This window comes from Zootermopsis nevadensis, unplaced genomic scaffold (genome assembly GCF_977971745.1).
Source record: "Zootermopsis nevadensis isolate Lab colony 2312 unplaced genomic scaffold, Znev_1.0 Znev_ptg000007l, whole genome shotgun sequence".
In the NCBI taxonomy this organism is placed as follows: domain Eukaryota; kingdom Metazoa; phylum Arthropoda; class Insecta; order Blattodea; family Termopsidae; genus Zootermopsis; species Zootermopsis nevadensis.
In genome coordinates, this window is record NW_028259139.1 from 13,747,911 (window position 1) to 13,772,944 (window position 25,034).

At 37.4% G+C, this 25,034-nt stretch overlaps 1 protein-coding gene and 2 pseudogenes across 5 annotated transcripts in view; 2 read left to right on the plus strand and 1 right to left on the minus strand.

Annotated features, from left to right (window-relative positions):
• Positions 1 to 22: 22 nt before the first annotated feature.
• Positions 23 to 11,850, plus strand: LOC110840315 (protein transport protein Sec23A-like; annotated as a pseudogene). The gene is made up of 8 exons (XR_015533944.1): positions 23 to 189; positions 1,262 to 1,706; positions 1,862 to 1,994; positions 2,521 to 2,674; positions 2,812 to 2,964; positions 3,918 to 4,092; positions 5,103 to 5,168; positions 7,402 to 11,850. The product of XR_015533944.1 is annotated as a protein transport protein Sec23A-like (transcript).
• On the minus strand, positions 9,327 to 12,295 carry LOC147874621 (uncharacterized; annotated as a pseudogene).
• Positions 12,296 to 12,710: 415 nt separating this feature from the next.
• Positions 12,711 to 25,034, plus strand: part of LOC147874622 (tachykinin-like peptides receptor 86C) — a 28,058-nt gene continuing 15,734 nt past the window's right edge. The window contains exons 1-2 of one of the 4 annotated variants that reach the window (XM_087344369.1): positions 12,711 to 12,856; positions 21,748 to 22,103. In XM_087344369.1, the coding sequence (XP_087200495.1) occupies positions 21,959 to 22,103 (145 nt within the window). In that variant the 5' untranslated portion in view covers positions 12,711 to 12,856; positions 21,748 to 21,958. Of the gene's footprint in view, positions 12,857 to 13,487; positions 13,976 to 21,747; positions 22,104 to 25,034 lie in introns of those variants that run through there. The other 3 variants (XM_087344371.1, XM_087344368.1, XM_087344370.1) reach the window with 3 other exon arrangements.

Sequence of the window (25,034 nt, forward strand, 5' to 3'; positions counted from 1 at the left end):
TGTTTTCATATCTGCAAGTGTGTCATTACTTGACTTCTGTGGCATTACTAAATACATGTAGGAAAATGAACGCAGTTAGAACTCCATTCTTCACTTCTGTATCCTTCAGAGTAAGATGCCCAACATTCAGAAACAGTTCCTTTACAGTTTTGCATCCACCTCAACTGTCAGCAAATTACTTTAGTTGAGGTAACATGCTTTGTTTTGTATGGCACCATGTTTTGACCTTCTCAGGATTAGAATGAGAAAGGGTGGAAAAATAGAAATAAAACGAAAATGTTCAGGGGATCATTCTTTAGAAGGAATTGTTCCTGATATATATCTTGGTGTTGAGGAAGGTTAAAAGATCAAGAGTCACGCCAATCATAAGTAGCAAAGTGATAATGCTGAGAGGCAGACAAATGGTCGGTTGAATAACTGCAAAGAAACTGCAGCTGATACTCAAAAACATGTGAGTTAATACATAAGATAAATGCAAAGTGAACACTTGTTATAATAATGCTCGTAGAAGCAAACAGTGCTTGCTGACACAATACACACCATATACTTGATTAAGAGGGCAATGTGTTTAGTAATTTTTGTTCCTGACTACTCACTTGCTGGTCAGAATTACCATTCTGTCAGCAGATGACTTTGTGGGTTGCCTCTCAGAAGCTTTAAGTGATCAGGTATTTTGGATATTAATATTGGTATTTAGTAAATGTCTCTCTGTATTCATTTTAAATTCACTGAAGTGTTACAATTTTATGTTTCTTAGAAGATCTGGATGGAAGAACTTAATATGATGATGATGTGTTACACTTTGTTCCCTCTAGAAAGATCTGAAGACTTCCTGTTTGTTAGATACTAAAATGCAGTGAAATCTATGACCAATATGCTGGTGGTAATAATGAATGGACATTGCAAAAGGCATCGTAATGCTGCATTGTGTCTTTACATTTATCAAAATTAAGTTTTGATGAAATTACACTAATTCCAGTACAGTCTACTGTCTTTTACAGCTAAGAGTTCTAACTCTGTGTTGCTGCTTCTCCAACTTGAACATGCCTTTGCAATTATTCTCTCCTTGAGAGCCTTAATTGCTTCTTCATACTGATGCCAAGTTTTTCATAGTCTAGATGCCTTCACACGCCAGGCTATGAAATTAATTACATATCGTGTCACAATAATATGAAAAATAAATGCAGATTAATTTCCTGACACCTTCTGCAATACATAATATATGGGCGGGTGATTCTTAATTGCGTGCATTTCATTTAAGGATTGTGTTCTACTCCTGAATTCAATCCAAGATGAAACTCCTATGACCAAGTGGTCACAAGTGCCTTTTTAGAGGGCGCAGCGATGAAGCACCAGTTTTAAAGTAACGTTGGGACGTCCACCAATTACAGCAATGCTAAAGCATCACGTGAGTGATGTTGGGGCTTGGCAGCTGAGAGACCAACGCACGCCATCTCTGAACTAAAACCTGATCCATCTTTCTTTTCTGTACCCAAGATAATAAATCCGTGGCGTAACAGCTCCAGAGAGCTAAAGCAGACTAGCTTGACTGCTGGCCTCACGTTCACATGATTAAGCAGAGATGAACGATCCAATTAATAAAACATGTGTATGTACTTGCATAATGGCTACTTCACTTGTAATCCACAAGTGCTGTGTTCAATACGTGCGTAATACGAGTAAAAACATAATTTGAAACAATTTCGGTAATTAATTTATATAAAATATTTTGAATTAATATTGTGTTTCCCTAAATTAGAATTAAAGTGATGATGCTAGCTGTTTGCTGTAGGAATAATTTGAAACTAGTGGATATATTTGTGGACAAAATGAATAATTATTGATTGCTTTCACCATGAAGGCAACATTTCCAGTCACTATCTCTTGCATTCTGCACCAATACCTCAAGGTGGTAGAGGCTGTATCCAAATGATCACGCAGTATCAGCATTCCAGTGGACAGAGGCGCATACGAGTCACAACTATAGCTAGAAAGTAAGTAATGTCCATCTTTAAAGTTGCTTTGCTTTCTTAACTGGAAATTTTATTCTTCCTCTTTTTCTTTTTGTATGTGTAAATGTTGGCTTTGTGTGCAGAATAGTAGAGATTCTTGTCTTACTGCGAAGGACTTGCTTAATTTCATTTACAAACTTTTCTTCATAGTTTCTTAGGCAAATACTTTGGTTGGTTGGTTTGTAATGCCGCCAGGTATAACTAAAAATCTATAATGTTAACTGTGGACACAAGGTTTATGCAAGTTACTCATATGTTTCCTTAAAATTTTCTGTGTCTACTGATCATGTTGTCGGAGCAGTAAACTGTTTTCCTCAGATTATTGAAACTTGTACAGTCAAATCGCTACCCACTAGTCTTCACCTACAATGTGTGGTCATACTGTAGGGAATCAATCAAAATTTGAAACTGTGAGGTGAAAATGGTGGTATAAATAACATTATGCTATACGGGGAAAGTGTTTCTTGTCTGTACAATTCAGTATGTTGTAAGTTCTTTTGTTCTCAAGTTTGGCAGATGCTTCAACCAATGTGCGTCATATAAGTGCTGGATTCAACCAAAAAGCTGCAGCTGTGTTAATGGCCAGGATGGTTTTGTGTAGAACAGAGACAGGTGATGGGCCAGATGTGTTACGATGGGCAGATTACATGCTCATAAAACTTGTAAGTAAAATGTTGAGGAAAGTTGTATGTGTTATATAATTTCAGGAATACAATAAATTATATGCATGTGTGTGTGTATATATATATATTTAAATGATATATAAATGTAATTCATAAATTTATTTTGTTTTCCATAGTGTCAGAAGTTTGGTGAATATACAAAAGATGATCCAAACAGCTTCCGTCTACCAGAGAACTTCACTCTTTATCCACAATTTATGTATCACCTACGGCAGGTCACATTTTCTCAAAAATTCTTTTAATAGCCCTGATGAAACATCCTACTACAGGTAAGAAAAACAGAATGTTCAAGTAGATTAGTTGTCGACTTCACTTTTTTGTTTTTATTAATTGTATCCATAGCAGAAGTGTTTGTGTAGTATGTCTCAATACTATGTGACGTGGATGAAATGGAACACTCGTTCAGTGGCAGAAGATACGTAGTATTGTCTTTTCATTCTTAGTGAAACTTCAAACAGTTGTGCATAAACAAATACTTGTAGTCTTGTAGAACAGTTCTTCATTGTGAGGCAATGTAAATATGGTTTATCAATTTAGTGTTCTAGATTTTAGGAAGTGCATGGAATATTGTGATTGGTTTCAAAGTCATCTGACTGTTCCCCATCCCGGAGACCTACATTTAGAACTGACGTAATTTGATTTCATTTGTCATGTGTGGATTCTCAAAATAATAATTCCTGGGCTGTAAAGAAATCTGGTAACGGTTAAGCAACTTTGTTGACTTATAAAACAGCACAGTGTCTGTAGCAAAGTTTCTAGAAGGCACGATTGTGGAACGGTCTCTTTTGGTATTGCAATAACATCAAAGAGATTGCATCTTTTCAATTCTTGAACCATTCATGCTGTAATTTAATGAGGATGAACTGGTGTGATGATACTTTGAAGAATGTAATGCCAATGCACATTCATACCAAGAATGTATGAACTACTCAACATCTTTTGGCCGAAATGAGGCAGCGGAGAAGAGTGTGTCATCAATGATCACATGGGTTCCTACAGGTGATTCAAATCTGAGGGTTAAGGCTCTTGTAGGAACTCATGTGACAGGGGATAACATATGATCAAATGGGATCAAATTGAGGGCTTTGTATCATATCAGATTTAATTTTTTGTTTGTTTGTTTGTTACCTATTTAATTAGATTAGGGACATGACCTTTTTATAAGTAAGTCATTACATGTAGGTTTCATTGTTTAAGGAATTCATTTGAAGTTTTTTTACAGACAAATGTTAATGAGAGAGGATGTAGCCCAATCTCTCCCTATGATCCATCCCATCCTATACAGCTCCAGCATCAAACGGCCACCCAAGTTTGTACCTTTGGACAGTAGCAGTATGCAGCCTGACCATATTCTCCTTCTGGACACATTCTTTCATATACTCATCTACCATGGAGAGGTAGGGTTATTTATAATTTTAAAATGTGTATACTGGATGCGAAGGGATAATAAGGTAATATGTATGCTGTAAAGAGTCAAATCCACTGCTGTAGTGGAATGTTTCAAACATGCTTACCTAACAATATAATAAAGTGTTATTAAAGTAACTGTAAAGTAAATAGTGTAAAAAGTAATGAACATGTGTATCATTATCTTATCATCCTGTAATGGTATTATAAGTATAAAATTAATAACTGTAATCCATATTTCAACCCCACATGCACACACACACACAGTACATTTATCACTAACATTTCAAACAGTTCACATGCTTACCTAATTTGTTTGATAACAACCTTTCTGTCCATTTCAAAACTGTCTAAAAAATGCTTTAATTTGTGATTATGAGAACAGTTGTTATCAGAATCTTCCACTGTACTGTGGTTGTATATTGAATTTAAGAAGAAACTAAATTTTAAATTACTGGAAAGGAGACCTTATTAGTTACATTGGCTACAGTTTGAATACACTGTAAGCATAAATAATTCAGGATGCAAATGTTTCCACATTAATTGAAGAAACAGCTAGCTCCTTGAGATGTTCCATGAAAACTTGCCAGCTGACATCATCTGTTAAAACATGAGAACCAATTTCTTGAAATGTTGAAACAAAAGTAGTTACATACTTTGCTTAAGTTAAGAAGGAGTATTCAATCTGATATAATTATCCACTTAAAGATCTATGGTAGAAGAAAATCTATCTCACAGAAGAGGCTAACATTTATATTCCATTTACCAACAGAGGGAGCTGTTATACAAAATTTTCAGTTAATCTGGCTTCATATACACCAAATCTCTATCTTCTCATGACAAAGCTGCACTAACAGTGTATTTATATTAGTTAAAATTACCACCACTCCAGCCACATTAATCCCTGATGCATTATGTGCAAACTGAAAATTTAAAGTATGTTTACTATGTAATTTGAATCCTACGTTTAGTCAGGATAGATTCTGTTTGCATTTTACAGGCCCAAATTCTGCTGTATAAAGTCATCCCTTCACAAAGTCATAAGAACATGTATGAATCTGGAGGGGTAAGTATTATAATTTTGGTTTTATATTTTTAGTGTTTTGCTATCATAGCATTACTTAATTTTAATTTTTTCATTCATACAGTAGGGGATATTCACAGATTAGTATTTGGTAGAAGCATTATTTGAGACAAAAAATCTAATTTTGGTTGATTTTTTTAATTTTCCGCACTTTTCATAGATTTCTTGTTTCTTTGCTTGCGGATGAGAAGTGGGAAGAAGTTCATAAAAAGGATGAATGTTTTTGACAGTGGTGCAAAATAGTAATTATGTTCCTCTCTCTCCCACCCTCTACCTCCATTTTTTTTGCAGTTATTTGTATCAGCTTTGAAGTACTTTATGTGTGTGTTCAGATTAGTGTTGTCTGGCTTTAGCGGACAGCTAAACTGTTTTTGTGGCTAATAAAACTGTTTAGAATGCAAAATATGATGTAAATGTGTTATCTTTTTAAAGTTCCTGAAATGATTTGTTTACACATTTTTATACATGTTTATACATTGGGACACTTTTTAGTCGATTTAACATTCAAATGTTTGTTGTATTTCCCTTTGTCTAAGTATGTTTAATGAAGTTCCCATTTCCAACGCTCACAAGTGAATTTATGGTAGGCTCTCTAATGGAAACATTCAAGCATTGTGATCTTAATTTGTTATGTGTTGTTCCTGGCTAGGTTTTCAACAGTTTTATTTTTGTTCTCAACAGGCGATGCCGATTCCAAATGCGGTAGTGTTATTTTAATATTCTTACTTTTTGGTGGAGGGAGGCTGTTTTGAAATATTTCATGTTGTGTATTTAGATCATGTTCTCCAGTTTGAGCACAGAAGTTGCAATAATAATACTTTTCATGTTTTCTGCTGACACAATTAAATTCATGAGAACTAAGTACTTGGTCATCATAAGGACCAGGTGGCCCATAATACATTGGAAAGTATCAGATATTATAACATTTTCAACATCTGTCAATGCCGTCTTCATTTTGAACCTAATTAAATTTACATTGCATGAAACAACATGTAATAAAGTAATAAAGTTCTTGTTTTAAGAATTACTCATAATCTTCACAGTATTAATATGTTCCAAATTAATTATCTGTTATTTTTTATGTAATATTAACCTTTAAACAAAACCCATGTCCATTAGTCCTAGTTTTGTTGTCAAAACATTGTGGAAGTGGGTGGTACTTAATGAGTTGTACCTACCTGATGAATTTTTGATTATTATTCTCAGTCACTTTTACACACACACACACACACACTTTTCATTAGTTTCTGTTTGTTGAACTGCATGTTTCAGTCCAATATGGCTGTCATCAGGTTCAAATATAAGGGATGAAGTTACAAAACATTAAATTTTTCAAAGCATCTGAAACAGATGTCAGGTATTATGTAATTATGTACAAGATGTTCACTTACTGATACAATTAAACTGTCAGCTGCTCTTTTACAAATTAATGTGTAATCGTCCATGTTTTTGCAGCTGTGAACTCTATTTGGAAAGCATTGGTTTAAATGCATGACTGAAATAGATGTTGATTTATGTTGGAGACATCACATGACTCCAATACAAGGCTTTGCTTTCTGTCTTAACTTTTCATTTAGCCTGCTATGTTTGTTTACAGGGTTGGCATTAGATTTCTTTAGTGGGGTAACTTGTGTTGGGCAAGGCTGTGGTCTAGGCATTGCTGTTACTCAGAATGTAATCCTGTGACTTCACAGATAAGGCATTGCATTTGCTCCTTGTGTATTATGTGCCTGTTTCAGGCACCATTATTTTGCTTTATTAGTATATAATTGTGTTTAGTGAAGAAAAGTTACTGACTGTACAGCAAGGTTCCATTTAAATGTCCTGTGTTGCAGGGGTTATGTAGTATAAATAATTGTAAACAACTTTAATGAAAAAAGTCTTATTTTCAGTTTGCACATAATGCATCAGGGATTAATGTGGCTGGAGTGGTGGTAATTTTAACTAATATAAATACACTGTTAGTGCAGCTTTGTCATGAGAAGATAGAGATTTGGTGTATATGAAGCCAGATTAACTGAAAATTTTGTATAACAGCTCCCTCTGTTGGTAAATGGAATATAAATGTTAGCCTCTTCTGTGAGATAGATTTTCTTCTACCATAGATCTTTAAGTGGATAATTATATCAGATTGAATACTCCTTCTTAACTTAAGCAAAGTATGTAACTACTTTTGTTTCAACATTTCAAGAAATTGGTTCTCATGTTTTAACAGATGATGTCAGCTGGCAAGTTTTCATGGAACATCTCAAGGAGCTAGCTGTTTCTTCAATTAATGTGGAAACATTTGCATCCTGAATTATTTATGCTTACAGTGTATTCAAACTGGAGCCAATGTAACTAATAAGGTCTCCTTTCTAGTAATTTAAAATTTAGTTTCTTCTTAAATTCAATATACAACCACAGTACAGTGGAAGATTCTGATAACAACTGTTCTCATAATCACAAATTAAAGCATTTTTTAGACAGTTTTGAAATGGACAGAAAGGTTGTTATCAAACAAATTAGGTAAGCATGTGAACTGTTTGAAATGTTAGTGATAAATGTACTGTGTGTGTGTGTGCATGTGGGGTTGAAATATGGATTACAGTTATTAATTTTATACTTATAATACCATTACAGGATGATAAGATAATGATACACATGTTCATTACTTTTTACACTATTTACTTTACAGTTACTTTAATAACACTTTATTATATTGTTAGGTAAGCATGTTTGAAACATTCCACTACAGCAGTGGATTTGACTCTTTACAGCATACATATTACCTTATTATCCCTTCGCATCCAGTATACACATTTTAAAATTATAAATAACCCTACCTCTCCATGGTAGATGAGTATATGAAAGAATGTGTCCAGAAGGAGAATATGGTCAGGCTGCATACTGCTACTGTCCAAAGGTACAAACTTGGGTGGCCGTTTGATGCTGTAGCTGTATAGGATGGGATGGATCATAGGGAGAGATTGGGCCACATCCTCTCTCATTAACATTTGTCTGTAAAAAAACTTCAAATGAATTCCTTAAACAATGAAACCTACATGTAATGACTTACTTATAAAAAGGTCATGTCCCTAATCTAATTAAATAGGTAACAAGCAAGCAAACAAAAAAAATTAAATCTGATATGATACAAAGCCCTCAATTTGATCCCATTTAGCTTAGCTACTACTAGGTTCAACCTTGCCGGACAGGTCAATGCTTAGGGGCCAGACGAAAGGTGTCTGAAACCGCTCCATCGGTTCTGGTTGGGTGTGTGGCCGACAACCTACCATGTAAAAATCAATTGTTGAGAAACCTTATGAGAAGCCTCGGAGTGGATTGGAATGGAAAATGGCTGCAAATAATAGATTTTTATGGAGGCAGAAAATTGAGGAGGCCAAGGCCTGATATGGGCTATAGAGCCATTGGATGGATGGAAGTGAATAAGATTTGAGAAACAAAAACCAACATCATTCTTCTTTATACTTGGTTTAAAGAGGAAAGAGTCACAGTACAACACAAACAACCAAAATCTGAATAGAAGCCAGTTACTAATTTTGTTCTTAGTTTCTCCAGGTTTTAAGTATACGATTTTCTTGCAACTGTTCGCGACTGTATTGTTGAGTCTTACAAGGAATGCAGGAAGTCCAAAGCGTTAAAGTCTATTGCATAGAGGAAACAGTTGCAGTACAAGACAAACAATGGTAGGTTAGAATGAAGTAGGAGCATATAGCCTACATTGTTTTATCGAAAAATAGAATGAATAGCCTCAGTTCAGATCATGCAACATACAAAATCATACCAAATTTTAATGCATAAAAGTAAAACTAAATCCAAATTGTGTTTTGAAATTATATTCATTAAATCAGTTCTTGGTTCCATTCAAACAGAGTCCTCAATGTCAGTGTTCTTGCTTCTAGACTCCTTTTCTTGTATAGAATGAAGGCGTTGACAACTGACACATCAAGGAAATGCCAGAAGATCCGCAACCACCACTTTTGACTCTATATGTCTGTTTCATACAGACTTCAGCTTTTCAGCTTTGTCCACAAATCCCATGTCTGCATTGTATTGTTTCACAATTTAAGGACATGAAATGTCCTCAGAGGTCCCATCTTTATATTCTTTCTTGCCACAGTGCTAACGTCACATGGATCATGAAAGTTTGACAGAAACAGAATGCCTTTTGTCTTTCCACAGCGTTGCAGTAATGCCACAGCTGTTGCTCCTAACATCATATTTGCCTCTTTTCATGTGTGTCTCATTCTTGAAATCTTTTGGCATCCCTATCTTTGTTTCTTCACTGTGCCAAAGGCGTAAATTCCCTTGTCTTGTAGGATCTTTACAAGTGGTACAGATGTGAAATAATTGTCAAAATAGACATGATGGTTTTTTCTTTCAAGATGTTTTGTTAGATCCTGAACCACTCTAGCTCCCAAATTTTTTTCTGTTGTCTGGCCTATTTTTCCAGTATATATCTGAAATTCAGATACATATCCACTGTCATATGCTCATACCCATACCTTTCTGAGGCATATATTGGCAGATCGAATCCAGTCAATCGAATCATTGATTCGATTGACTGGACTTTTGATAACTTTTAGCAGTCCTTGAATGTCTTGGACAACATTTCTAACTAGGGACGGATCTTGTAGATTTTGTCATAATTCTGGTCGTTTCTTGGTGGCTGAGCACTATTGTCACTCACATGTAAATGGCCAAGGAACCATTCAAAACGATTTCTGTTCATTACTGAAATTATGAAAGTGTTTCTAATCATTTCGTCAGATGACCAATAGTCTTTATATCTTGGCAGTTTTTTAATTCCCATAAGGATATTGATAGAAATAATTTTTTTCATTTTTTTGTTATCTGTTGGTTGAAATTGTAGGCCACCACCTTGCTTCTGTGTAGCATACAGGTTTGTTTGAAACAATAGATGATTTATAATGTCATCTGTAAACATGCAATGAAACACATCAATAGGAGATTCACAAGTGCCTGATATATTTGCCCCAAATTCTTCTCAAAAATCCCTCACTTGCAGTGGCATAACATGCTTCTGCCAGAAAATGACATTGGTTCCAAACCTGTTTGCTAGTGGCACATCATCTTCACTGTCACTGTCAGAAGTATGTTATATATTATTATGTTTTCCTTTTAATATCCCACACTTCAATTGGTATGTGTGTATTATCATGATGTCCATCAGTCTGTTTTTGGGACATAATAATTTAAATAATTATCATTTGTCTTTAATTAGATAAAAGATCACATGAAAATGGTTTGAGTAAATGAAAATACAAATAATTTGCACTGTATGAAAATTTCTGTCTTATCAGTGTTTCAGAGGTGCTTACAGCCTCCATCATCATCACCTTGATGATGGAAGCAGTAAGTGCAAATCAAATGAAATGGTGCAACATTCCAGAAGTCAGTCATCTTCAAATCTACTGCTGTGAGAATCTGAAATCTCAAATGCACTTTATGACTGTTACCTGTGAAAAGGGTGCTACCAGAAATAACTACTCATATGATTTACACAAATAGTCTGAATAAAGTCTCTCAGCGCACATGTGGACCAAAGAAAATTCCTCTTAAACCCTTATGGTAATTATTAAGAACATTTGTGCAGACTTCCTACAGCAAAACAATGTAACTACTCTATGAGTATTCCTGAAACACATTTCATTTACAATTCATGAAAATGCATAACAAAAATCTTGACCCTCCTGGTTAGTTTAAAATATGCTGGCCAGCTGGAATGGCAAGAGAGATTCCTTATATTCAAATAAGTATTTAACCATTTAATATATTTGTAACAGACGTAAACTGAAAACATTTGCATATACAGAGTAATGAAAGAGACAAAGAGTAAACAATGAATGGAATGTTAAATAGAATATGAGTAATAACTGCCTAATCCAAGCATGTCGACCATAAGTGCCTCATCTGACCCACGTTAATAATGCAGCAGAAATCTGCCAACTATTTGCAGAACACTAAATATATTCAACAGAGAGTATACCAATATTTACTCCTTTCACGTACCATACATCAAAAAACTGCACAACATACTCCATAATTCTGAATTCTTCTAAACTACATACACACTTCTTAAGCTTTGCTAATACAATAACATCTGCAATACATATTCCACTGATGAAACTGATGACTTGTTAAAACATCAGCTTCCTTTCAAATTCAAATTCCTCCTTAAATTTGTTATGGTAATTACAGACAAGGTACAGTTCACTTATACAGACTGCCCTTACTTTAAGTATGTAGCGACAACTTATTATAATTCTAAATGAAACTGTATGTAATTAATTTTTATACAGGAAATAAAACTCTGTAATGGTGGATTCTGAATCATCTGCCAAGAACGTATATGAACAGGTCCCAGTCCGAGAAAAGGATGGAAGGATCCTGTTCATATGGACCTGTCCTCAGACAGAACACTAAATAAGTAAATAAATAATGGTGGATTCTGGTCTGTTGATGCAAACAGTGTCACAATCCAGAAGACCACAAAACATATTTCCACATTTAAAAATTGTGTACATAATTGTTATATAACTTGTATGTAGAATGTAGGTACATATGTCCCTGCTTGCGTGTGTGTGTGTGTGTTAATTTGTACATTTGTATTAAATATGAGATTTCATCAAATGACAAACTCAGGTCAGTAACTCATTGATTATTACTCTGAACCATTCACTATTCATTAACTTTCATTCTGCTTTTCCTTTGCACCTATCCTGTTCAAACTTGTCCTGAGGGTCTGGCTGGGAATTTCAGATTTTCCTATCATCTATTCTGGATACAGAAAGAACTTCTTTGAATTTGCTTACAAACGCTGCATCTGCCTTTATCTGATTTAAAGGATGTTCCTGTTCAAATGATCCCCAAGTTTCTGACCGTTCTTGAAACAACTTAATGCGGCACTGGAACAAGCTAGGAGGCCGATCGTCTCTGCAGCCCAGTCCTTCAACTCCAGATGCTAAACCATTTATGTAACTTGAAGGAACAAACTGTTGGGTCAACAGAGGTAAAATGTCTCCCTGCTGAATTTCGCTCCATTCCACAACATACTGTCCTTGCGCTTGTACAGGGGAACTCATTTTCTGTGTACTAATGTTAACCCTTCGCTTTAACCTTATGAAGAAATCAAATGCTTTTGCTTGTCACTATTTGTGCAACTAAGACAATTACAAGAGTGCAATCATGATTATGAAGAAGTGAGGATTGGAAAAGAATTGCTTAAAACTTGTATGAAGTTTGAACTCTTGGCATGCGTACAGAATTGTATAGGTTTTGGAGGACAGAGGTTTAAGAGAAAGAGGAAGAATAACGCTCAAATTATTGTTGTTAACACAGTGGAGTGTCCTTTACATAGCTGCTTTTTCGTTGGTGGTGTGTATCCATTTAAGAGGAAGGGTTGAGCTGTATTACAGCACATAGGAGCACAACCTTTGGTCATAATGTAGCTCAGGTATGTCAGGATCACTGTGCAGAAAAGGCTGCTTAAAAAAAGGGTTGATGTTCCAGGGGTCACCTTTGGACACTTGTAAAGAAACATGAAAACTTCCAGTCAACTAAAGAGGTTCTCTGCGGAAACCAGAATAGTAGCGAGGTACAGTACCTCACTCCTGTCGCAGAAGCAACGTCTCCAAGTGAAACAGGTATGCATTTATACATGTATGTATATAAATTACTTTGGTAGCCGTTCTCTGGTGTTTGTCCAGTGCGTGACAGAAAATATCAAAACTGGGGCACTATAAGTTCTTTTAAATCACTTGAGATTTTAACTAAACCTTGCAATAAGACAGACCTTTTACTTTTGCAGTGCAGTGGGTTTTCACTCACTGTAATAAACCAAATGCCGATATCAGCTAAGTTTGTAAGTAGTACAGAATCACAAATGGATAAATGTGAAACGTGATTATGCACCAGTGATGGAATAAAATTAGTACGAAGTTAAATTGTGTCGAGCTGCCATCTTTGACCGGCTACAGAACTAACGACTCTCGAATGGGTATTGGGTGATCAACATCCATCAAAGTGAAGTATAAAATGAGAAGGGTTCTGAAGCAAATGTAATACTACATTATACTCCGTAATCTCTGTTTATATGGACATGCATTGTACAAATAAACTGCAAGATACGAAATTACGTTTCTTGGAAGCAGTAGACCGTACAGTTTATTTCAAAATTGCTGGCATAGTGGTTAGTTTCTTACAATGCCCTTTCATGTCAGTGTTGGTAGGAATGTTATTCTCCGCAGTTCTACGATACTGGTTTCAGTTTTCATCTACGTCTGCGTGTTATACCTGTGTGACTACCAAAATGTTCACATTCGGCATATTTCGTGAGCTAACTCTTCCACTTCGTCCAATCGGAAGTCTAAGTTCCGGGCGCTGCGAGTAGCTAGCTATGCAGAAGTCCGCCAGTTACCTTCTGTTGACGGAAGTGAGTGGTTCAATGCACTGATTTAGTGCGTAGTGTTTGTTTCCCATCTGACAGTGAGCGTGTCCGTATTTACACGTGTGGTGTGTTTAAAAGTGGTTTCTCTTGTCTAATCATTTTATTTTTGGAAGAGTTCAGATGCTTTGTTAAACGTGCCTCAGGTGTTATTTAAGCAAGTAATTTAAAATGTTTTTCCGTGCGTGAAGTAAGTCTTGCATTGTTTGCGCTACTACGAATTTTTAACGTCTTCACATTTTATTTGTGACATGATCCTGATATTACAATTGTGTAATTTGTCGACGGATGCATTTGGAGTATCACACGAAGAAAACAGGTGAGTGACGTAAAACGTAAATTTGTTCCTGCACTATATGATCGTTAGTAGCAAGTTTCAGGCTCCTTTACTCACTGCATACGAGTGTGGATGGGTCCAAGGGCTGGTCTGAACATGACGCTGGCTGCTATCGCGATTCGTCCTAATATTTGATGCGATGTAAATTTTAAAATAAGGTTAATGTTCAGAAGTCATGAAAACTTTTAGTTTATTTTGATTTTGCAGACTAATGTAGTTTGGATAGCATAGCTTTCACTACATTCCGTTTGAAAGCGTCCCCACTCCGGACGACCTTGAGAGTACGGATTAAATTCACCTTCCATCGTGTTCAATGAACAACGGATGTGGTGTAGCAAAAGCAGAGTCTGGGGTTCGATTCACTCTACACGTTTGTAATTATTTAATGCTTTGTACTTATGGGCGCATTTTGTCTGGAACAACTCGGGTGGAGGAAATCTGAACCCCTGCTGTGAGAGTTGATTTAGGAGTTGGATTTCATGTAACCCAGTAATGCACGCAAACAAAATTCAGCATGAGAAGCAACACTGAAATCAACATAAGACCAATGCAGACATTTACTGATGCAGACTGTGTATTAAAATGAGGTTAATTTAGGCATAACAGGAAGAGCTATGTGTACTTTTGTTTTTGTTGTGTTGTGAAGTCAGGTTGATTGCAGTGCGCAACGGAAACAGTAGTTACTAAAGTGTGGGGCACTAGTCAAATTGGGCTTAACTGGAAGACTGATTCTGCTTCATTGGCTGGCCACTTTGTGTCTCCGTTGTAGCGTTTCTCAACTAGTGTGCCGCGACGTTTTAAATTCGAATGCGTTTTTGTTCACAAGTGTGTAAAATGTTAGATATTTTTTGTCCCAGATTCGTCGTCTCATTGACCCGTGTGTATGTATTAAATTGCAACTACTTCCATATTTTTAATTGTCTGTATTTAATAAATAATTATTATTCCCAGATAAGCATTTTTGAACTAAACGTAATAATTGTTCCGCTGTTAAATCTCCATAGTAGTAGCAATGAATGTTACAGAATTCTACAAAAATTCAAAAACTTAATGACGTATGAATGATATGGATATTGTTCTGCATATAGACAGAGACGCGCAACTTTAAAATAATATTTGATCGGAGGTATTACTAGAAGTTTAACCGGGTATAAAACGGCAACAGAACTTGGGATAGTGAAATATCATTAAATTACCAGAACATATAATAATTTAATGAAGTATCAGAGGATATGCCATTAATATTTTTTGCCTGAATTTTAATTTATCTCCATGGAGTTAAAAACTATTTCGTGTTCGGACTTAAAATGTTTGAATATTTTTCTACAGTTACTTTGACGATGTGAATATCAGACTCGTTACACGATTTTGGTATTTTTAAATTATAATTTCGCTTTGAGTTCCATGGACAGAAGTGAAGGTGTGCGTGATTTTTGTTACTTCGTGTTTGAACGTGGCATTTCTTTCCGAGGTCTTCTGATAATTTCATTTGCATTAAGAAGTAATAAAATAACACAGACAGAACTTTCTCACCATATCACAAGAACAGTTGACGTCGACAGAATACAGAACAGAAAGATTTCTTGCACGTAACATATTTTAGGAGACGTAAAACCTCATTCAAAATCAATTTGTACATTGCATGTAATATGTGTCTCTTAAGCGACTGGATAGATGTGGTTCAGATTCAGAAAATGGTCTCTCGTGAACGGGGTCGTGAAACTTGGGTGTTCGCGGACGCTGGTAATTGACAATTTGAGCGTGTATTAAGGACTGTATTTCTCGGAGATGGACGTGTCTCGTCAAGTTCTGTGAATCATAGCCATCTATGTGTTACAGATGTAACGAATCTAAGGATAAATCGTATGAATATGCAGATTGAGACTGTCGGTGATCAGTTTATATAATAACGGAATTTATGATTGTGTTCTTGTCTGCAGAATTGTAATACGTATTTTAATTTCTGTTTGATTGTCGAAAAATCGAGCGTCGGGTTTTGCTCACAATCTGGGGATGTTGAACGTCTCCAGCTGGCCTAAATAAAACACCCCTTAGCACGTAAATGTGTTCAAGCTAAAGGAATAAGGCGATAGTTTCTAGAACTCACCCACGTACCACAAAGTATCGCAAAATCGTTCATACACATGATAAAAAGCGAGTTATAAACGAAAACTGTAATGGCGTTCTATGCGCTTGATGACAAAAATATCGTGGGAAGATCTCACCGGGACAAAGGACTATCTATATCTTTTACTAGTATAGACCTGTCAGATAACCCATTACTGCTAAATAGAGACAAGTATAAGAAATTTTAGGTTGACAGCGCATTACGTGGTGACGTCAGTAACAGAAAACACGTGGAGACATTTTCAGTCATATTTGTTAGTTTCGAAGATGAACAGTGTAGATCGAAACATGTAATGGATTCTTAATAAACATTGAAACTATAATAAGAATTGCTGTGCAGATGGACTGTCAACCAAACTATCAACACACGGCAGGATACATCTCTTGCAACTATAAGAAACTTCATACTCGCCGCTGTGAAAACCTCAAATCATATAAGAAATTTGCTATAAGATAGCGAATCTGTTTTACATAAAACCTGTTGCCTGGACGTTTGGTCTCCATCAATTAGGTTTTTCGTCGTATGAGGTAGAAGGAAAACAAACAAACTAATAAATAAACACAGCAATATACAAACAAGACCCACAATTTGGTTATCATGCTCGAGGACCGAAGAAAACCACGGAAAACCTTGATCGACTTAACCAATCGCAAGCGCGAAATGAACTCTTGTTAGCATTCCGGCATTGCTCGTCTAAATAATTGTTTAGAATTTAGTCCTTACCTCAAAGAAAACACTTCACTTTACAATTACAGATTTCAACTCGTAAAACCAGTATTAGGAGCTTTTAAGACTCCCGCATTAAAATGAAAATATTTCTGTTTCAATGAATGTGTGAATTCCTTGAGGACCCGTTTTTCATATTTAAATAACAGGTTCCGGAGTCCGCAGTGGCCGCGCGGTCTGAGACGTGGGCCTTGTGCCGCTGGGACCGTGGGTTCGAATCCCACTCAAGCCATGGATGTCTGTCCGCGTTTTTCTGTTTTGTGCTGTCCTGTGTACAGGCAGAGGCCTTGCGACGGGCCGATCCCTCGTCCAAGGAGTCCGAACGAATGTCCATAGATCAAGCCAACCCGTAAAAGGGTACCGGAAAATGTATAAACATTGTTAAACCGGAAATAGAATAATAATAATAATAATAATAATAATAATAATAAGACAGTTGCCCCTCTTGACACTGACGTCAGATCAATTCAAGGGCACTGTTAAGAAGGCTGAGCAAACTTTGTTGCTCAAACAACATGCAGATAAACCCATGCATGGGGCCTTCTTCAAAAATGTAGAAAAAATGGGCTTGTCAAAAGACCTGACGTTCGCCTTTCTACGGTCGGCTGGACTAAAGTCTGAAACCGAGGGTTTCATCTTAGCGTGCCAAGATGGTGTGGTAAACACACTTGTGTACCGCCGAATGGTGATGGGTGTGGGGGTAGTGGATACTGTCTGCAGGGCATGCCGAATGCAACCAGAGACGTTGATGCATCTTTTGTCGGCATGTAAACATTATGCCAGCTGCGCCTACATTCATCGACATAATGCTGCTTTACGTATACTCTACTACCACCTGAGACACTTTTACGGCATAGATAAGACACCCGTTTTGCCGTACGCTCCTGGGGACATTGAGTCCGTCGTTGAGAACGACAAATGTAAAATTTATTGGAACTATTCGTTCCCCACTACCAGGCAGTTAACAGCCACTAAACCTGACATCGTTCTCATCGATACCTCTGGATGCACCATGTATGTCATCGAGTTTTCGGCCCCGGCTGAAACCAACATAGTTGTGAAGGAGGCTGAAAAACGGACCAAGTATCAAGACCTTGTGTTTGAGCTAAGACAGCTGTACCCAGGATTCACTGTCAAATTAATCGTCCTTATAATTGGAGTTCTTGGAGGAGTCAAGTCGTCACTGCTGGCTAACATCAAGCTCATTCCGGCATGCCAGCGTAACGCTGAAGCACTACTCAGCCGGATGCAAAAGGCCGTGCTTCTTGGGTCGCTCCGACTACTACGGGCGCACGACCCCAACTCACTGTAGCCGCCTATCTCGTGGTTCGAGCCGTGACTACAGTTTCATCTGGGCTGCAAGCATCGGAGTTATGACGGCAACACGCCTGAAGTTTTTGGCTGCTTGTGGACCAATTAAACAATTCATATAATAATAATAATAATAATAACAGGTTCCAATGCAATGCATTAAAATATTATTGATTTAATAATGAATTCTTCTTGGGTTACCAGCCGTGTCAGGTGGAGTTGCTTTCTTCATTTAAGTAACTGGCTCGTTCGCAGCGAAAGCTTCAGATCATACGTTATTGATTTTAATTGGGCAGCCCACCTGTTGCGCCGTCCGAGTCACTGTCGGGTTGTCTGTCTCTCTCCCACATCACACCCATAGCATCTACTGCCCTTCTCTAGCAAAATCACTAGTCTGCGCTGTATGGAATAAGGAGCCAATGCGCAGAAGCGGAAGGAATCTATTATTGCGCCAACATGTAAAATGAGTTATAGGACTGACTGCAATAATTACCCAACATTCTTCTGGCCAGGTTGACTCCTTATGTCATTAAAATTGTCGGGAATCATCAGTGGGCAATTGTTCCACAAGCCGAGTATAAAACCGACTTTCTCCAATGAATATCCTGCACCACAGAGCGAGGGAGGGAGAGAGAAGGAAGCCGGGTCATGTTTTTCTCTTCGTTCACACGTGGTGTGAACCTGTTGCACAAGCCGAGCGCTACGACACGTGTAATTTCACCCACGCGTATACAACTGCAGAGTGGAAACAGTAGTCGGAGTTTCAGATTGAAGGGTAGTTTTAGAACTAAGTTGCATTTAAAGTTTTCACGCCAATGTTCCGGGTTCTAGCGCCGCGTAATCTGGAGAGAACTGGTATTTCTGAAAAGGTGATAATCGTGTATCAGACTACACGGCGCTACAACAGGAATTTCAGTGTTAAAACTGGACCAACTCTCAAGTCGCTGCCTTGTAAGGACCATCTTAATATTACTACAAACATAGAAACTCCTTCGTACCTGAAATCTAATCAAGAACATAAGTTCCCAATGTTGTAATTTTTACATTGAGTTTGATGAAAATAGATCAATTGGTTCCGGAATAATAATTCGACAGGTAGACAAACGCAAAAATTTTTTGCTCGGAATTACGGAGTTAAATGCCCACAACAGCAAAATTTATAGTTTTACTTAAAATGGAGGGACCGATGGATTAATGTGGCAGTATTCTAAAACATTTATTAAACTCGGTACGTTGAAAGCCACTGTCGACAAGGTCGTCATCTGTAAACCAAGCGTCTGTCATAAAGAACCAGATGTCAGAAGCTGCAGTTGGAGAGAGAAAAGTCTCCTGAGACTTCGAATGTGGTTAGAAATCAACCAACGTTTCAGAGGTCATACTGCCTCCGTCATCAGGGCGATGAGTATGAAGATTTCTGTCTTCTGGGTTGTTGCGCTGTGTAGTCTGGTCGATGTTTACCAACGTTTCAGAGGTCATACTGCCTCCGTCATCAGGACGATTCCTAGTATGAAGATTTCTGTCTTCTGGGTTGTTGCGCTGTGTAGTCTGGTCGATGTTAACCAACGTTTCAGAGGTCATACTGCCTCCATCATTAGGGCGATGAGTATGAAGATTTCTGTCTTCTGGGTTGTTGCGCTGTGTAGTCTGGTCGATGTTTACCAACGTTTCAGAGGTCATACTGCCTCCATCATTAGGGCGATGAGTATGAAGATTTCTGTCTTCTGGGTTGTTGCGCTGTGTAGTCTGGTCGATGTTTACCAACGTTTCAGAGGTCATACTGCCTCCATCATCAGGGCGATGAGTATGAAGATTTCTGTCTTCTGGGTTGTTGCGCTGTGTAGTCTGGTCGATGTTTACCAACGTTTCAGAGGTCATACTGCGATCGCCCTGATGACTGAGGCAGTATGACCTCAGAAACGTTGGTTAACATCTACTATACTACAACAGAAGACAGAAATCTTCATACTCACCGCTATTAAAACCTCAAATCATACAAAATGTAATGTGGTATCTCAAGAACAAACTGCATTAAGAGTCTTCGGACACCGATTGAAGGGCCCAAACCTGGAAGAGAGAGCGAATTTGCGGGCCTCGGCACTATCTGAATTGGACGTGTCGAGACGCTACCCCGAAGGCTGCTTCATGACCAATCACCAGCAGCAGCGAAACCATTTTTTACAATGTTTATTCATAATTTGTTGTAACCTTTCACGACACCTAGCGGTACTCCACCAGCAGGTCAGTAAAGTGTTTATAAGAATTGCAAACAGATCAGCAAGAAACAGAAGAGTAGAATTTGGTGGCATTTCAATCGTTGAAGGCAGTGTAACCGACCTTCCCCATGACATTGTTAAGGCAGTGGGGAATTTCGGGCAGAAGCTTCGAGAGGGAAGTAGCGATCAAACAAAATGTCGGTTGTATACAAATTATCGATGACAGTAATTTGCATTGACACACTGGCAGTTCGGCGAGCTTAGAAACTAAAATTAGTTTCGTTACTTTCAATAAGAATATGGATTTACTGAGTCGACATTTGTTTTTTGCCTATTTTAAGATCCAAATGGAACGACAATGGATCTTCAATGCCATCTGCTGTTATTGAAGACAGGCCGACTTTACACGAAATCAGGTTTTCCCGGTCTCCCATAGTGTACAATTGTACCAAATTGTGTCTAAATTCAACCATTGGGACCCCGAGACGTATTGCCCTTGTTTTTAGAGAGACATTCAAACGTTATGGATGCAAAAGTGCCACATCACTACAAAATCTAAATTTTCTAACGACTTTTCTTAGGACCACAGTAAATTATACTTTTGATTTAGTATTTGTCATGTTATAGTCCTAACACATAAATGTGTTATCCCGTGAAATGTGCAGTGTGATGTCACAGATGTATAAACATTGTTGGTTACACATTTTTTGTGTATGGATAAATCTTGGGTGCTGACGGCTTTGTCAAATAGGGGCCTAATCTTGAACCAAACCCGACACTCGGTATAATACAGAATTGTTACTCCCATCTTCAGAACTGTTAAATAGACTTAATTTAGCAAAGAGGAGTGTGTTTCGCCTTCTATTTGTCATATTCAGGCTTTTGATACTTCGTACAGTTTGAAGGTGACAGACGTACGCTAAATCCAGTAATATTTGTTAAAATAATAAAACGGAAATATAATACAATCAACGACTGTGTAAATGGAAATAAGTTGAACAATATCACGTATGTCACTGTATTGATTTCATACTAAGCTGCATGTTTCTTCTCTGTTACACGAGTTTTTGAAGGAGACGGGTGAATTATTCTCGTGTTATTATACAAAAACCGGCGATCCTGCGGTCTCAGGGTCGTCAAAGAACTTGAGCTGTGCCGTTATTTTGCTGTTTCGAAATGTGGGCAGACTGAGATGCGGTAAAGTTTCGTACGTGAAAGTCAGAAGAAAAGATTTCAGGGCTTAGTGTGGGAATCCAGAATTCAATGCTACTGATCCGAATAAAACGAAATGTAATTAATTTATGTTGAGTCTTCTTTGTATATAATTAATCAGCTGTGTAATTCAGTACTCTGACTGTGGGCTTCATACTTGACAGGGACAGAACATTTTTCGTCTACTCTCTGCGCCTGCTCTGCATCCACTGAGCTCGTGTCCAATGGTTACCATTGATTTTTATCCGGGGGTTGAAGCAAGGCAGAGGGGTGCTTCACCTCACTCACCACCATCTAGTGCGGTGATTAAGAACGAGGAGGAGCTATTTATTCGTCGTCAACTCCCTGGAACGAATCTTCCGATACGCCGAAGTCATGACAGATTCTGCCAGCACAACAGTTTCGTCGTGTGAGGATTGCGAGCTTAATCGGTGGTCAGTACTGTTATGGGGTGTCTTCACTGTCATCGCGCTGTTAATAATTATTGTTGGCAACACTGCAGTCACGTGGATCACTCTGAGTAAGTTGAATTTATAAATATAAATTCTAATATTTATATAATTTAAATTCTAAAGCACCAGTCAAAGTTCACAAAAGAAAACCTGCCTTCAAAGGAAAGTGATAAAATCATATTCCCCGGCTCCTGGACAGAATTACGAACATTACGCAAAAATTTGAAGAGAATCTGAAACATGTCAGGTTTTGTGGTTGACGTAGAAATCGTACGTGACTTTAAGGAAAAAGATGAGGTACAGGAATTTAAATTCGTGACTAAAATCGAGCCTGTACTGTATCTTAATGGATAGAATGAAAATAACACAGCAGTTTCAATAAAAACTGCAAAGAAAGGCAAAATGTTAAGGTTTAAGCATTGGTAGCATGCAACAAAAGAGTCATGTGTCATTTATTCTGACTCATTGCTTAACTGGAAAAGTCAACATTTGTTAACGTGACCCTGAAATTCGATATACATTCACTGTATAGTGCAGGAAATTCTTTGAAAAGTCGATTGTATACTCGGCTTGCCAAGCGATGTGTAATTTTTCCAGTTGTACTGTATGAGTGTGAAACTTGGTATTTTACTTTGAGGGAGGAACATACATTGAGGGTCTTTGAGAACACAGTGTTGAGGAAGATATTTGGACCTACAAGGGAGGGAGACAGATCGTGGACGAACTTTAAATAATAATGAGCTTCACGGCATCTACTCCTCACCTGATATTGTCTGGGTGATTAAAATCGAGGAGGATGAGTTGGGCAGAACATGAGGCATGCATGGTGGAAGGGAGGGTTGTTTACAAGGTACTGGTTTGGAGACCTGAAGGGAGGAGGCCGCTGGAAAGACCTCGGCGTAGGTGGAAGGATAACATTAAGATGGACCTGAGGGAGATAGGAATCGATGGAGCGAACTGGATGCAGCAGGCTTAAGATAGAGTCCAGTGGCGGGCTTTTGTGAACACGGTGATGAACCTTCGGATTCCATGAAGAATGTGGAGTATTCTTGGGCAAGCCGAGTAACATTCGACTTTTAAGAGAATATCTTGCTTTAGAGAGAGAAATTATAACGCTTGTGACTTACAGCAACGAAATAAATTAAATTAATAAATATGAAAATAATGGAAGCGTTCGTTGTATGGACTGAATAGGGAATACCGAGGACAGAAGAAAACTGATATGAACTCAAACAATTATGAAGTATTGCAAAAATAACTTGTAAAACATCAAATAACTGCGTCTAATTCATGCATAATATAATAAAACAGATTTATAAAGGTTAATAGACGGAATGTTTAATTTGTTCTTAAAGAATTCTGATATAATAAGCACTATAAACACAAGATATTAATCCATGCTGATTTGACTGAACAATAGCTGGATAGTATAGGGCATTTACATAGAGGACTTCGAATTGTTTACAGGACAAAAGCATTCCCTGGATTCCATAAATTACATTAATACACACTTCGTATTGTTTAATCTCTTGATAAAGAATGGCGATCTTTGCAATAAGGTTGATTTTTTGTTTTAAAAAAGGGTGAAAGACAAAACGATTTTACTAATTTTATTAACATGATTTTTAAATCGTTAGGTTGAACGGCGTAAAAGAAAGATTACGGGCGATTATAGAATAAAGCAAGTGAGACTTGCTTAAGGTAATTCCGGGAGAGATGCCGCACTTTTTACAACATTTGTTCTAACTCAATCCGAAAATGGTCAAAACGGCTGAAAATTCAGAGATATTATATTTAAGACCTCTATTATACCAATTATTAAACAAAATATCTAAAGCAAATTAATTCTCAGAGATACAGGGCGATAAAAAAAAGTTGTCTTTGCGGCGTCTCTCCCGGATATGCCGGGAGAGACGCCGCTCTTTGAAAACATCCTTGAATTCAAAAAGAAACATATGTAAATGAAAACTGATGAACTTTATTCAAACTAATGAATTAATGTGAACATTAAAATGGAGAAAATATGTGAATACCAATTAAAATTGAAAAGTTAACGAATATTCAAATGAATTTTCAATTATCAAGTAACTTGAAAGAAAAATGTTCCAGAGGTTGCTTGGAGTCTAAGTGCAAACCAGTGAATTTAGAGTCTAAGCGTTAGTCAATGAAATTTGTACGGAGAGCAGAACTCATGCAGCCAGTTTCTGCAACAGTTTTCCCAGTACTCACAGCACTTGTTGGTGTTACAGTTTTCAGGAGTCTCTTGATTAGAACTTCTTTTTTTAAGTTTTTCAACCTTGTAGACCTGAAGTACTCGGACTGTTCACCTTTGCTTTTTTCCTCTTTGCTTCTTTCGCATTTCCTCTATGTTGGTTGTTTCAGTGAGGACAGAAGCCAGTTGCCTCCTTGCAGTTGATTATTTTCTCGGTATTTTCAACACTGGACTAATTTTCCTCAATAATATAAGATAATGCAATAGACCAGGCATTTTTGATTACCCTATATTGTATATGTATGATTTTTTCAATCAGATGCAGTATTTTTTTAAGTGCGGCATCTCTCCCTTAATTTCTTGCGGCGTCTCTCCTTATCTTCAGGGAGAGACGCTGCGCCCTCCCACTTGCCTTATCCAATGACCAACATGGCGGCCACGTCGTGCAAAGTCAAGACCAGCAACGCTGGGAACCTGTAATGTATCGTGATTTCATAGTTACTTCGACTTGAACTAATAAAGACACATCTCATGAACAATAGAAATAACTTTGAGCATAAAATTAACAAACTCACCGCATAAAATCAGTTATAACTCTCGCAAAACAGCACTGATTTTCATTGCGTCCACTCACAACATTTCTCTTGGCTCACTGAACAAGGACATGTACTGACATCGGAATAGAATTAACGGAACCCACCGAATTAGAAAATGCGGCGTCTCTCCCGCCGCGGCATCTCTCCCGGATTTACCTTATTATCAGAAACATTGAGAAAAGAAATTGGTG